The sequence below is a fragment of the Poecilia latipinna genome, unplaced genomic scaffold (assembly GCF_001443285.1).
Source record: "Poecilia latipinna isolate Pla-1442-1.1 unplaced genomic scaffold, P_latipinna-1.0 Scaffold995, whole genome shotgun sequence".
Taxonomy (NCBI): domain Eukaryota; kingdom Metazoa; phylum Chordata; class Actinopteri; order Cyprinodontiformes; family Poeciliidae; genus Poecilia; species Poecilia latipinna.
In genome coordinates this window covers 213,001-227,785 of record NW_015113611.1, presented here as the reverse complement: position 1 = coordinate 227,785, position 14,785 = coordinate 213,001, and the positions used below count along the sequence as shown (strand labels likewise).

General features: G+C 40.8%; 1 protein-coding gene across 1 annotated transcript in view; it reads right to left on the bottom strand.

The window, feature by feature from the left end:
• Positions 1 to 411: 411 nt before the first annotated feature.
• The window catches only part of ttc27 (tetratricopeptide repeat domain 27), a 33,628-nt gene continuing 19,254 nt past the window's right edge, over positions 412 to 14,785 (bottom strand). The window contains exons 6-10 of the mRNA XM_015050506.1: positions 11,459 to 11,617; positions 11,175 to 11,320; positions 9,159 to 9,271; positions 4,777 to 4,843; positions 412 to 615 (exon numbers count right to left, since the gene is read on the bottom strand). Coding sequence (XP_014905992.1) covers positions 427 to 615; positions 4,777 to 4,843; positions 9,159 to 9,271; positions 11,175 to 11,320; positions 11,459 to 11,617 — 674 coding nt within the window. The 3' untranslated portion in view covers positions 412 to 426. The remainder of the gene's footprint in view (positions 616 to 4,776; positions 4,844 to 9,158; positions 9,272 to 11,174; positions 11,321 to 11,458; positions 11,618 to 14,785) is intronic.

The following is a 14,785-nucleotide window of genomic DNA, read 5'->3' as shown; positions in this document are numbered from 1 at the left end:
AGACACTTCATAATCGAGAGTCATATTGAAATCTTTGCTCTAGACGCGGGAACGAGCAAAGTGTGGAAAGATGCATGTGGGTTGTTTTCCTCTGCTGGTGTCTTTGTATAATGGCGGATGAAATTGAGCAAGTGGCTTTGCTTAATTTACTGAAAGAAAGAGAACGTTGTCGGGCGCCTCAGAGCTGTATGGATTCACCAGATAATTCAGAGAGTTCTGAGTTTGGTGAGCTTCACCACCCACAGAAGCAGCACACTGATGAGGATCGCTTTCAGCTCTATTTTCATCTCCTCCAAGCCCAGTTTGTCGACGTGGTGCCCATGTGTCCTGCCAGGATATATATTACAGGCCACTATGTTACACAGTGGACTCTCTCTGATTGGTTGATGTTCCACGTCCAGCTGCAAATATTCATATTTTCCAACTCTAGCGACATCCGTCGCAAAACACATACAAATGTATAAGGTGCATTAGACGTCCCCCTCTTGGCCGCCCCCTTACCTGAGTTTGCATCATGGCTCTCTCAACACACCGAGTTCTCCCTCTCTCTAGTTTGGTCCTGAGGCAGAGTGCTGTGACCTCCACAGACCAGAACTTTGGCTGGGACAGAATACACTGTTCCAAAGACAAAAGAGACGCAGAAGATTGGACTTATTTCAGGCAATCCTCACTTGAAAGGAAGCAGTTCAGGTGTAATGTGCTGATCTGTGACAAACTAGATGAACTTTTCTGGGTGCAAAAATGTTTTTGTTAATGTATTTAAGAAACATCCCAAAACCTGGAATTCTGAGTATTTAAATAAATAGGAATAAGCTGTTACAGTTTGCAATAAATAGATTAAAAAAGATATACTGATGGTCACATTTTGTTGTTGCATTATAATGGAAAAAATGTTCAATTAGGAGTAGTGTTACGACACTGTGGAATTTTTACTTTGGACAAAAACATTGCTACTCTTGAGTAAAAACTCTAAACACTACCCACTGTCATCCGGCAGAGTAAAGAAAAAACAAAAAAATGCATCAGACTCAGACACACCAAGAGTTTAAGTTAAAGGAAGACGTCTTGTTTGTGCACAAGCTTTGTTTTTCTAATGTCTCTCTCTGTCTGCTGAGCCATTTGGAACTGGAAGTACTTTGCCCCACGTCAGTAACGACTTACTGACTTGGTATCGATTGGCTTCATGGTTTTGTTTTTCCTTTAATTATTACTTCTGCCTGGATTTGTTACAAAGCAATTATAAACATATTTTTTTTCATTTTATTTTATACCAGACTTTGTGCCTAACTTGACATTTTTGCCGGCCTAATGATAAAGGTATTACTGAGTTGAACAAACTGGACTGTATTTACGTTTTTTTTAAATCACCTGTTTGACTGGATTAGCCTGGACTGAACTGAATTTGGACTGATTTTGACTCCATAGAGCTGGATATTCAGTGGGAGGACCTGTGCTGTGAACTGGTCTTTTACAAACTGAACCAAGACAAAACACTGAATGTGTGTTTTCCTGACAAAGTTAACAAGGAACATTTTGAAAGGTTTTAAATGAGCTTCCACGGCAGTCAGACATGTCACAGCAGTACGACCAGGAAACAGAACCTAGTTTTCATTTGCTTCATCCTCTCTGCACTAAAGTCTAAGACTTCTCCTGCTCACTGTAGTGAGAAATCGACAAGCAAGCCTCATTTAAAACACCTAATTATTAAAAGCTATTAGAGCTGCAAAGACTTTATCTGGGCACTGTGGTGATAAGCTGGTGTGTAATAGCCAGGCCAGCTCGGGGTTTCAGCTCTCATAGAGCTGATGAAAGGCTTCCAGGGAACGATGCAGGTGGGGTGCAGACATCCAGATGATTTACCCACAGATAGATATGTCAGAAAAAGACTAATGCCAGGATCATCTCTAATGACGGAATTACTCAACGATGAATTTCTACACACAGATTATTAATGACGACGTGAATGTCTCATGAAAGTGATCGATGTCTGTAGCGGTGATGAACAAGCACCGATGTTGTTTGTGGATGCTTAGCAGGTCTTGTAGGAGTCATTAGTGCAACAGTAAACTGTCCTAATTATGCAGTTATTCTATAGCTATATAAATCACTGGGTGATTAAAATCAAATGATGGGACATGGTCAGCATTTGTCACCCTGCTGTTCACATAAACGAGCACAGGGAGCTTTTCAGAAGCAATCAGAACTTTGTGAACATTGAAAGTGCCAGGAAGAAGAAAAGCCCTTACATTACAGCTCTGATTCACTGTAGCATTTACATCGATGTAAAAGTCGGGATAGAAGAAGCCTAGAGCATCAAGGACTCTATAGTATACATGATATCAACAGACCATCATTCCCGTTCAAAGAAAATGACAGTGTTTTTCTAACATCTCTGCAGACATTTGGTTTGTTAAAAACATGAACATTTTTTTTGTTTGTTTTTTGTTCGTTTTTTTGCCACCAGTACAGTTTGCTTCTTTGACCTCTTTCCCAACCCCAAATCAACATTATATTATATTCTGAGGAAGGACGCAGAAACGGAAGACGTGCTCTGATGAAGATGGCCGGCCACGTGACAACCATCTAACCAGCCTGCAGATTCCTGGATCTACATGTAGGCTGGGAAGATGCCTGCTCACAGAGCCAGCCACTGCCTGGCCTGCAGCAGCTTTCCTGTCCACTCATAACACAGCAGCCGCCATCAATGACTGTCTGCTACTGAAAGACTGCTTGTTGGGCCAGATGACGACACTCATTTAAAACAGTATTTAAAAAGCTCTTAGCGCTTTGAAATTATTTGTTTTCTAGCTTTTTGGAAACTTAGCGGGAAAAACTAAGTTAAAAAACAGAGGCAAACACACTGAGTACCGTAACTGGCTAGCTGTTAGCTGCTGCTTCAAAGCTCGTCAAGAAAACCAAAACTTAAAAAAATAAATAAATAAATAAAAAATTATGTTACTATTTCTTGAATTACCAATGGGACAAATAAGTGGTGAATATGTTTTTCTCCGTAGGTATTTCAAATTATGTTACTGACGTGAAATTTAGAGCCAATAATAAGCCCCGAAATAGTAAGTAAAAAGTTGAACAACACAGAACGATATTGCCCCAACTTTCCATCTCAGTGGTCACACCGTTATGCCTGATCAGTGTATATGCAGCCTAAAGTAAAAGTGCTTTTCAGTAATAGACTGTCGGCGCTCTGAGGCAGCAGGTCACAGTCAGGAAACAACGGCTGCTTTTTATCCAGCTCAAATTGCTATTCATGAGTGGTGTCCAAAGCACTTTTCATCATGTTATTGTCCCAGTGTAGCGTTTGTTGTGAGGCAGCGCAGCCCAGAACTGCTTCCCATTTCTGCAGCATATCGAGCTTGCCTTTTCACTGATTAGATATGGATTCCCTGATGCTGAGCCTTTAAACCAGCTCTGAAGCCTGACTCTTTTTTTTTTCTTTCCTCCCATACGACTTGGTGCAACAGTAACACAGACAGACACGTAGGATGGTGTTATCTAGAACGATGCTTTGCATTTGGATGATTTCATTGAATTTCTTGCTATGACTGCAAAACACTGAGGATCTCTAAGAAACCTGTGAATACATTTTTCGGAGCCGGTGGTGTGTAGCCTTTGTTTTAATGCCTTCCAGTTTCATCTCAAGCCTCAAGGTTAAGGAGGAGTAAAGCAATGAAACATTGACCGATCTTGACCAAAGCTCTGTGAAATAGCCGTGTTCGTTCTTTTGGAAGCTGGTTCCAGTTCGACGGCTTCGGGCTGTTTTTATTTGGAGTCACAGAGCCAATAACCCAGAGTCTTTCTCCACCTTCTTTGCCAAACAGCTCATTTAATTAGAGAGAGTAATGTTGGGTTTTAGTATGTGGTGATGACTGATGCCTCTCACCTGTACCTCCTTAATCCCAAATCAGCTTGCTTAGGATTTTAACCTTGACTTTACAAATACAGAGAAAATAACAGGAAAGTAAAGATTTAAAAAGTAAACCACTTCACACACATTCCTGCATGAAAACTATGATAGTCCACGTTCAATTCAGTTTAGTTCATTTCATAAATACTTTTGAATGTCATAACAGAGTTATGGATGCTGATGCTGTGAATAGTGAAGATATCTGTTAGCAGTCAGTTAGGCAATGAATATAAAGAAACCTGACTGAAGACTGTTGTTGTTGGACAGTGTCATGACTAGCTAAGTTTCCATCCAACCGTCATGCAAATTTCAAGCAAACTTCTATTGGTTTGGAGCGAATCAACCAGGCTACGCAAAAAAAACGTGATTTCGCTAGATTTATACGATACACATGGTTGGAATAAGCAGGAAGTAGAGGTTCCAAACAAGCACGATCCATACATCTCAGAAATGGAAAATCCTCTCCTCCAAGTTGGAGGTTTCGAATTAGAAATGTTCCCAAGCTCCACGCCTCTGGTAAGGCACAGTGGATGGTAAGGTTCAGAGCGTAGTAAGCAAATGCATTTCCATCTTCTCTTTACACTCTTAACTCCTTTAACAATCTTAGTCCCAAAACCTGTTCTGAAAAAATGAGAAAGTAATTTCATATTTTGCCATTTCCATAAACTTTTTCTAACCAAAGGTGTCAAAATGTGCACAAAAAACATAGATGGAAACACGACCACCGTCATGCATCAACGTTATGCGTTATACCCATTTTACAAACATTCTATCAAGTCATTTTAGAGGATTTATGTCAATGTTATTGTTGAGAACCAATTTATTCTAGCTAAAAGAACAGTAAAAGAACTTACAGAAGTGAATGCCAGCAGTTCTTCTGCTGTTAGTTTGTGCACAGGATTGTTCTTCTGAAAGTCGGTGCTGGAAGACAACAGAATAGATTAGAAGGACAAACTCACCCGCTGCTCTGAAGAGCTGAAGAACTGAAGGAGTGAACTAAAATAAGCTCATTCATGAGCAAACACATGGATAAATACAGATGGGTTAAAGTAAATTAATTAGTGAAAGAGCAAAAAAAGTAAATGTTCAAATATTTATGTTTCCATAAGTAAATTGCCACTGTTCAAAACTGAAAAACTGCTGTTGATTTGGCTGTAAAAATTATAACAGGACTAATTCAGGACCAACTGTTCTCTTCAGCTCCTATGTTAGCTGAACCCTGTGAATGGTACATGTGGTGGTGAAACCATGGTAAATATTCAATGGTTCCTCTCCCACAGAAACCACAGTGCTAATGAGAGACAAAATGCAGATGTGCAGCGAGGTTCTGTCTGTAGTGGAGCTTTCTGACCCGTATCAGGTCATCACCTTGCAGAACATCCAATAAACCAGGCTGCATGCTAACTGAACGAGCCAGGATGAAGTCACACACTTTCCCCAAGCGTCCCTCCAGCCAGCGCAGACCCATCTGTGGTTCGGGAACCCAGAGCAGCGCCCCCCAGTGGCCTGTTCAAGAAGACATGCATCTTCAGTTGAAAGGCCCCGCACTCCAAAAAATCTATGAAACATTTCGCAGGCTATGAAATGTTTGATCCAAATCGCTAAAAGTTGATCTCTCTCTCACACACACAGCCTTCCTTAGCAACACTGAGCTCAAGAGCTGTGTCACGGCTATCTGAAAATGACTCCCGTTTCAGAAGCTAAATGACTTTTCTCAGTCAGCCTCTATTTGAACGTACATCAGAGCGGACAATAAAAGCAATCTGGATCATCGTAATTTTCCGACCCGGCTCGGTTTCCTCTGCTGCGCTGAGAAAGTCACACACACCTGAACGTCGTCTGAGAGCAGGTGTGGGATTTAAAGGATATCCCACACTCACATGCAAGCAGATAAATCCAGAAATGAGTGTGAAAATGTCAATGCAGATGTTTTAAAGGTATATTGTCTGATGCATGGCGGCCATTACGTGGAACGCTCTACATCGACCTCGCTCAATTCTACTCCAATTTTGTTTGAGAGAACCTTGTTATAGGGGCATTTTGACAGAACAGATTTATCCTAGTGGCTAATAAACAACAGAAGCTAAGCAAGAATGAGAGAAACACTACATGCTCCTTCTTTCAGGAAGGAGCATGAAGATGGAGCACAGCTGTGTTTAAGTTGAAGGCTGCTAAAATAAGCCAGCTCGGCTTTTAGATAGGTAACGTTTTCCGAGAGAAAGTTTCAGACTGTTTCCAACGTCATCCCTTCAACCAGAAACCCCCACTCTGCATCCTCCAAGGGTTCTAGAGGCTGTTACAGTGTTATTAGCAAAGCCAGAGGCTGAAATCATCTGCTGGTTTTCAGTCAGACCGAGTACCACAGAGGAGGAAAATCATTTTCTTTCCTTTCTCTCTCTCTCTCTCCATGTGTTCGATGAACAGAGCGAATCGTTCCGGCAGCTCATGCTGAGCCTCGCCAGGCGTTGCCATCTCTACCAACTAATCCTCCAAATCCTGACACCTTAAATGAAATCCATTTTTCAGTAAAGGTTTCCTGTTAATACCAACAAGCACAAGGAAGCTCAACTGAAGTTCTGTCTCTGAAAAGTCAGAGTGAGAAGTGGAATATGTTCGCAGAAACTCCAACATGCAGGATTTGGGGAAAGGGCTTAAAAGAGACACAAAGCACACACACACACATTTCTGTTTTAATGTAATGTTTCAGGTTGATAAGGTACTTGACCTATAAAGTCATCTAAAAACTGCTGAAAGCTCTGCATAGTTGGGATGCACTGATCCACTCTTTTCACTCCCAATACCAATACCTGAGGTTTAGCATCTGACAAACAATTGTCCTAAAATGTTTCTTTTTTTTTTTCCCAGTAACTCAGACATAAATGAACTGAATTACAAATGTATTTGATAACTAGTACAGCATAATTATTTTACAAACAACAAACATGAATTTGTCCAGTCAGTGCAATTGGGAGTAGAACAGCCAATGTAAAATAAATCAAGAAGGAACTGAAACTAACGAAAACAATAGGTTGATTACCTTGGTCAAACACACAAGAACAAACTGTAACAAACCTTCTTTCAAATGGTTCAGAAAGCGGAATTGGGAATTCTAAACAATGTAAAATAAAAATAAAGCATGTCGATCAGAGCATAAAAGATAGAATTAGACTGAATAGATCTGCCCTTATAGTTTGGGCACATTGTCACCAATACCCCATCTAAATTATTTTTCATCATCAGGGCTGATACAGACATTAATATTGGATCTACTGCACAGCAGCAGCCAGACAGGGAATCCTGTTCTGTTCTGTGCTGACAGACTCTCCACCATGCATCAACCACCTGAAATTAAGTATAATCTCATTCCAGTTTACTGTTTAGGCAACAATAAGATAAAGAGACACCACAGCAGGGCTGCACGTATCTATGTACAGCCCTGCTATAGACACATGTGCAGTTGGTACAGTTAGCACTGTTGCCTTGCAGCAAGAAGGTCCTGGGTTTGATTCCCGGCCCCGAGTCTTTCTGCATGGAGTTTGCATGTTCTCCCTGTGCATGTGTGGGTTCTGTCTTGTACTCCAGCTTCCTCCCACACTCCAAAAAACATGACTGTCAGGTTAATTGGTCTCTCTAAATTCTCCCTAGGTGTGAGTGTGTGTGTGTGCATGGTTGTGTGTCCTGTCTGTCTCTGTGTTGCCCTGCGACAGACTGGCGACCTGTCCAGGGTGTACCCCGCCTCTTGCCCGAAACGTTCGCTGGAGATAGGCAGCAGTGACCCTCCTGACCCCACTAGGGACAAGGGTGTAAAAAAAATGAATGAATGAATGAATGAATGAATGAATGAATGAATGAATGGATGAATGAATGAATGAATGAATGGATGGATGGATGGATGGATGGATGGATGGATGGATGGATGGATGGATGGATGGATGGATGGATGGATGGATGGATGGATGGATGGATGGATGGATGGACACCATAGCAGTAATTATTAGTGTATAAGCAAACGCCTCCACTTGACCTTTACTTCAGTTTGAAGTGTGGAGAGCTTTGCATCAACATCATCATGATAAACATGGGGATAAATCAGAGAGAGAGAGACAGTCCATGTTCTCAAGGCTCCCTGGTTCCAGCAGTAACAAATAGGGCCTGGAATAAAAAAATAAAACGAATAAATCTGATGAGTGGCTTTTTGGAGGACTCGGAGGTCTAATCTACTCCTGTCTGACATTACCTTGGAGCTACATTCAGGTGTGCAGATAGGGCTTTAATTTAAACAGAGCCCAATGCTCATCAATCATCTCCCTGCAATCTCACTGACTGCTGCGTCGCCCTTCACTTGACCCATCTGGCCTCCGCCGCGCCGGCGAAATTCATCACCGACAGGTACAGAGCTCCGATATTAAACTAAGTGTCTGCTGGTCACCATGGTTCTGGATGGAAAGGGGGCCATAAACAGGTTCTGGTCAGGGACGGGTCACTGTCCCAGGAACTGCTGTAAACACCCGTCACATCATTACAAATACAGCTTTAATGGAATCCCAAAAAGTCTACAGTCCATGTTGTTATAGCGACAACAACAATCAGTTTCTTCAAAACGAAGAATAGAGCTGGATGAAAATAACCTGGAAAGAAAATTAGACTGAAGGATTGCTTTAGTTGCATTTGCTTCTTCAAGATAACCCAATATTAAACTGTCAAGTTAAAAATACTTATGAAAAGTTTAAATGCTTGATGGAATAATGTAGGGTGTATTTTGACATTATGTAATAAATAAAAGAAATGTATAAAAAAGAAAAAAAAAACTGTAAAATATCATCTGGGGCGGGGACAATGTTTTTTTTTCATTACTTTGTTTCAGGGTGCAATTTCTTTTACTGCGGTTGACGGACGATTGGTGAGACTGAACTTATCTACAACCACAAAATTCTGAAAGAGGAGAATCTTGTAGCTGTTTAACAATAGTTAGACAACCACAACCGTGATGGGCCATTTTTTTTTGGTGCAAATGCGACGAGAATATGAACACACGGAGTACATAACGTTTTATGCTAGGGGTGCACTGATTTATCGGTCAGCCGATTTATCGGTGCCGATTTCCTTAATTTTGGGATTAAGGAAGCCAATTTTAACATTAAGTAGTCCTCCAATCACCAGGTCCCAGGTCATGGTGACTGAAGCCCATCCAAGTCATGTTTTAAACACACAGACAGGGTGGGGGGAGTTGACCTACCACACACCCAGGACGAGGGCCTGCTCTTCAGCACTCAGGTCAGGCAGCTGGTACAGATCGGGCTCAGCTAAAGTGATCCGATCCAGCAGCGTGTCGTCGTCCAGATGGTAATCCTGTCAACAACAACAAAAACCTCCAGTCACACACTTTTAACATTTTTAAACACTAAAGCGCAGTGGGCAGCTGATGGACTTTAGCGCCTCTACCACCAGGCTGAACAAGTTTTCTGGGGGAAATCCTGTGTTGGCAGCAGTTTTGAACTCCCATGGATGAAGTTTTTTTTTTTGCTGTTGACTCTTTAACACTGACTAACTCAGTTCTAGAAGCTCGTGTCCTTCCTTTAGAGACCTCCTATAAGAGTCATCAGCATGCTCTGATGTTTGTCTTCATTTGGAGATAATGGCTCTCCAGTCCAGGCATCATTGATTGATGCCCATTAATGCTTCTTATCCTTTCATTCATTTCCTTAGACTGAGGCGCGATGTGTTAAGTTTGAGGCCTACTTCATATTAAAAGACAGATATAAGTGGTTTGATTCTGCATCGGCGGTAAATTAAATTAAACCAAATAAAAATGTTGTTACTCATTGTTAATTTATGTCTAAGCAAAGGATGTACATATATTTTCACATCAGGTCAGGTTGTGTTGGATTAACGGTCGCTTAATACGCAAGTTTTCCTTCAGTGTATTACAAGCCTGGCGGGCCACCAGGCTTTACTTTAGCCTTGTGTTCAGGCTAAGCAATGTTTATTTATTTAAGTTTTTTTTTTTTTTTAACAATTGACTTTTCTTTAGGACTATTTAGTTGGAGTTTAGGCATTAATCTTCCAGTATTTCAATAACACATAATAATCAAGTAATATTTTCACATTTCCTGTCAACTATAAACATTTTTTGACTCAAAACCACAGCGAACTGCTTTTATTTCAGATCCCTTTTGTTAAACTGCTCCAAACGCTGACATCGCCCCTGCCCTCAGAAAATTATCTACAAGGTGACAATGTGGCATCAGCTCAGATAACAAAGTCCTGTCAGATCAAGAGGCAGAGCTCCTCCCTGGTTGCTAGGGTTCAGGCTCAGTGATGAACACATGACCCGCTTCTCTTCTCTCCTCCCATCATTATAAAATGAGTCGCTGAGCTCCGGCTAATGACAGTCTTGATTGAGTCCATTGATTGTCCCTCCCCACTTAATGGAAGCATGATAAATTTAAGCACTGACAAAAAAAAAAGAAGAACTGGAGCAAAGCAGTGAGTCTGAGACCTCTCGGGACACAGCCCAGCAACCATTAAATACATTTAGAAAATATTTAAAAGACTGATATTAAACCATCAACCACAAATTCTTTAACAATAACTTGGCAGGAGATTTGAAGAACTATTAGTTGAATTAATGTTTTAGTCCAAAAAGGCCGGATCCTTCATTGGGCTGGCAGAGAATTTGAAGAAGCACAACTTTAGCATTCATAGCAATCACTATAAGTACTTATAGTGATTGATAAATGTTTAAGTACATTTATTAATAAATGTACTTAAACGTCGTAAACTGTTGATTCCTATATGCCGAGTTTTGTTCCCAACATCCTGGCTGGTGTGAAGGCCATGTGACTGATAATGTGAAGTGGTATTCTGGTGCCTTTGATGAAAGGTAAGTCGCTAACCGCTGGGTTTTATTAAGTTGATGTTGTGATTGAGTTTACTTTATGTTCATCTGAACTCTTTCAGCAGTTCAGATGAACATTGTCAACTGATGTTAGGACCTTCATACAGAAATAACAATTTCATTTCATTTCATGCTGACTTGATGAGTTCCAACCCTGATTCCCAAACCAAACGGTCATGAGTGATTGTGTATCAATTGCTAGATTATTCTGGAGGCTGCACAGAAACTGCAAACAGTTGAAGCTTTTCAATAAGAACTGAAGTCTAAAATAGGTAAAGCAGGTGTAAAGCCAAGCTAAGGAACTCAACCAGACAAAAGCTACTGTTGAGCTATGAAGATAGAGACGGTTCCTACTTTGGGTAGGCTGGCCTGTGGCGTCGGAGTGGGACTGGTCTCGCTGACCCTCTGATCAGCCTCCTCCTCCCCCTCCTGCCTTTTCACCTCAAGGAGGAGCTGAGCCAAAAACTTTTCCTGGAAGCGGGTCCGTTTCCCGAGAGCACCTGGATTAAACAGCATCAGATCAGGAAAAAGAGTTCAACCTCAACATGACCAAATATTCTTAAGAACCCCACATTTTTAAAGAGTAGATTTCTCTGACACGGCACTCATATTTTCAAGTCAACCAGTATCCCACACACCTGTCATGTTGATGTGGAGCCCGGAAAGCTCCTTGGCCGTGTTGATGTGCTCCTTGGCGCTCCCGTACTCGTAGTAGGTCAGACTGATGTAGGCACATTCCAGGTGGAACTGGATAGCCAGGCTCCTCTGGTCCGACAACGCCGACTGGCATTTCAGCACTGGAGAAGAAACAGAATTATGTTTCTAAGAATGCTTCTATCAATAATACTGTGAATCAATGGTCTGTACAAGAACCATACTGAATAGCAAGACCTCGATTCTCTAAGGTGTTTTTCTTCTTCTTGTAGCACACTGCAAATTTCTGTCATACCTGTGAGGATCAATTGTGGTCTTGGTGATTCTTACAAACAAGCCATGTGAGCAGAGTAGAGCTGCAGCGTAGAGAAGGAAAGCTACAATTAAAAGCTGTATTTACTTCATTTTCTTTTCTTCCAACCTCATCAAAAATTCACTCCTTTCAACTGAGACAAAGAAACTCTCCCCAGGAGAAACTAGCACAGGAAACAAAGCCCAGAGCAATGAGATAATTGATCAAAAGTCAGATATTTGGGAATGAATCAAGACAATGCAACGCCTCCTACGCATTGCTACTTTTAGCTGCATGCAAACGTTATCATTCGAGCTAAGATGAAGATTTTAGCTCATTTTAACTTATACCTTACTGTTTCCATACTAGGATTATGCTACTGTAGATTAACATGGTAGTAATAGATCCCATGCTAACATTAGCATTTCAGCTAAAAATAACATTTTAGCTAAACTGATGCTGAAATGGTGTAAGTCAGTGTTATCAACATGCTATTGATAGCATTTTAGCTAACTTTTGTATTTTTTTTTTGTATTTATTTATTTATTTCAAACAGATTTTTAAAAAACAAGCAAACACGCAACAAGTAGGACAGATAAATCATGTGCATACATAACCAAAAACAAAGTAATTCCTTTGCAACCATTTTCCTGTTTGAAAAAGAGTAGGAAGAAGTTAACACTTATTAATCCTACCCCCCATCTCAATTTAATGAAATAATTCTGGACATTAACATGACATGCAACAAAGACAGACGTAAATTATCTATTGCTTAAAGCTGTATAAGCTTTGATGCTCAAACTTAAGGCCCACAAAACCGAACTCAACCTGAGAACTCCTGATTCTGGTCTAACTCATACTCACATAGACTGGCCCCTTTTACATTTCTTTGGAAATTTTCTTTTACTAGTCACCATTCAGAAACCGAAGCCAGGGTTGGAGCAGCCAGAGCCAGCAAGGTCACAGGAAGAGATTTACATGCAAGACGTCAGAGTCACCTTTAGAACTGCCGCTTTCACATTGAAGAGAATGACTCACTGCAGGGTGTGTGTGCGTGTGTGTGTGTGTGTGTGTGTGCCATCAGTAGAAAGCAAGAAAAAGATGCAGTGGATCGATTTTACTAACCAAGGAAAACACACTTGATTTCAGCTAATTAAAGGGTAAACCATGTTCAGTAACAGTGTGATGTACCTCAAGATGCCACTGGTTGTTCAACTCTGTACAACTCAAACAGCAGTCTTTCCAAACATCCTGACAGCCTGTGCGATTTATTCGTAAAAACACATTTGTCAATTTTATCAATTTTTTCTACTCCCAACATCTTGTTCCTCATGGGAAACACTAGACAGCTGTAAAAGAGACATGATATCCACACTGCTCTTCAATGGGCTCCCAGAGCACCAGTAAGAAGCTTAAGGAGAAGGTGACACATGTAAAAGTAATAATTCATAAAAATGTGAAATATGAAAATCAATCAAACTCTTCTCTGGAAAGGCTGAGAAGATCATCAATCAGTTAAAAATGTCATAATATCCCTTACTTTTTTATCTATTCTAGCAGAAAATGACCACATGATAAAGCACAAACTGAGAAACGGCTTGTAGTCAAGTATGGAGATGTGGACTATGACCTTTTAGTCTTCCCATGAGAACACCACCTGCGTTTTTTCTATATAAATGAGGATATATGTTCAACGAAACATGTTAATGGCTGGATAACACAGCAAAATGTCAACATGTGTGAAAGTGTTATGCAGCAAACTGATGTAAAAAAAAAAAAAAAAAAAGAAAAAGGAAAGAAAAACACTCAAAAGTTTGCAACCAGACAAGAAATAAACAAGATCTTGACCGCTGAAGAGAAACTGATTCCACTAATGATGGTTAAACTAAAGCAGCAGCAGCACATTCAAACATCAGTTAATTAAAACTGTTCAACTGCTAATAGACAATGTGATTAAAAAGAGCTGAGGAAATGAATTCAGCAGCACCTTACCCCACAGAGCACCAAACCAATCTAAAGTGAGTCAGACATGATGACAGCTCCGGCACACAGTGCAGCAGCTTCCCACCGCATCCTCCACACCTCTCTGCTCACAGGATTTTTATCTCCAGCACATCCTGCTCCTTCTTTACTACTGCTAACCGTTATATCATATTAAACAATAGCAAACCTGTTGTCTGGTTTTAATCCAACCAGTGATGCCAGTGATGGCGTAGCGTTAACCTGTAAAGTAGTGGAGTTGGTGGAAGAGAACACAGATGAGGAAACTACTGAGGAAGTGAAGCACAGACAGAAGAAAATGTCCCTGGACTGATTCCTTCATGCAGAGTGCCCCAGGTCAGAGAGCAGCTATGAAATCATAACAGAAAGGATGTGTCCTTCCAAAGAAAGTTACTTTTCCCCTGGCCCCTAAAGCATCTCCATAACTCCAGCCATAACTCCTAATAGGGGTGTGTGACTCACAGACACTGTGTTCAGTGTCTATTATTCATTCCCTCATTGATATTTCACAACGCAACACTTTTGGCAATGCTTCCAGACAGGAATAGTTTCTCTTGTGAGTAAAACTATGAGCTTGAGTGTTGTCCACATTTAAGAGGCATTTGGGTTTGTTGAAAACAGCAAAAAAACAGATATTTGGTCCGTGCAAACAGCGATGAAATCCAGCAGTCGCTCTCCTTTACAGCTGTACGTTTTCTTTAGTTTCAGATATCAGTCAGTCGTATCCCACATGGTATCTTAACTGATACTGTAACAGAATCCCACCTCATGTTGTTGTACCTTTTTGAGACTGAACTTGTTCCAATTCTTTGCAGTAATTTGTGTCATCATGTCAGTATGCATTCTGACTTTTTATCTAGATGGTCAAATTCCCTGCCGAGGGGCAATAAAGGTTTTAAGACAAATTCTTGGACATCCGGATTATGAGTCTCCAAAATCCTTTAGCACAGTGGACCACCGGTACTCTGAGACTCCATCTATTAATGCCCAAAACTACCGTATTTTCCGCACTATAAGG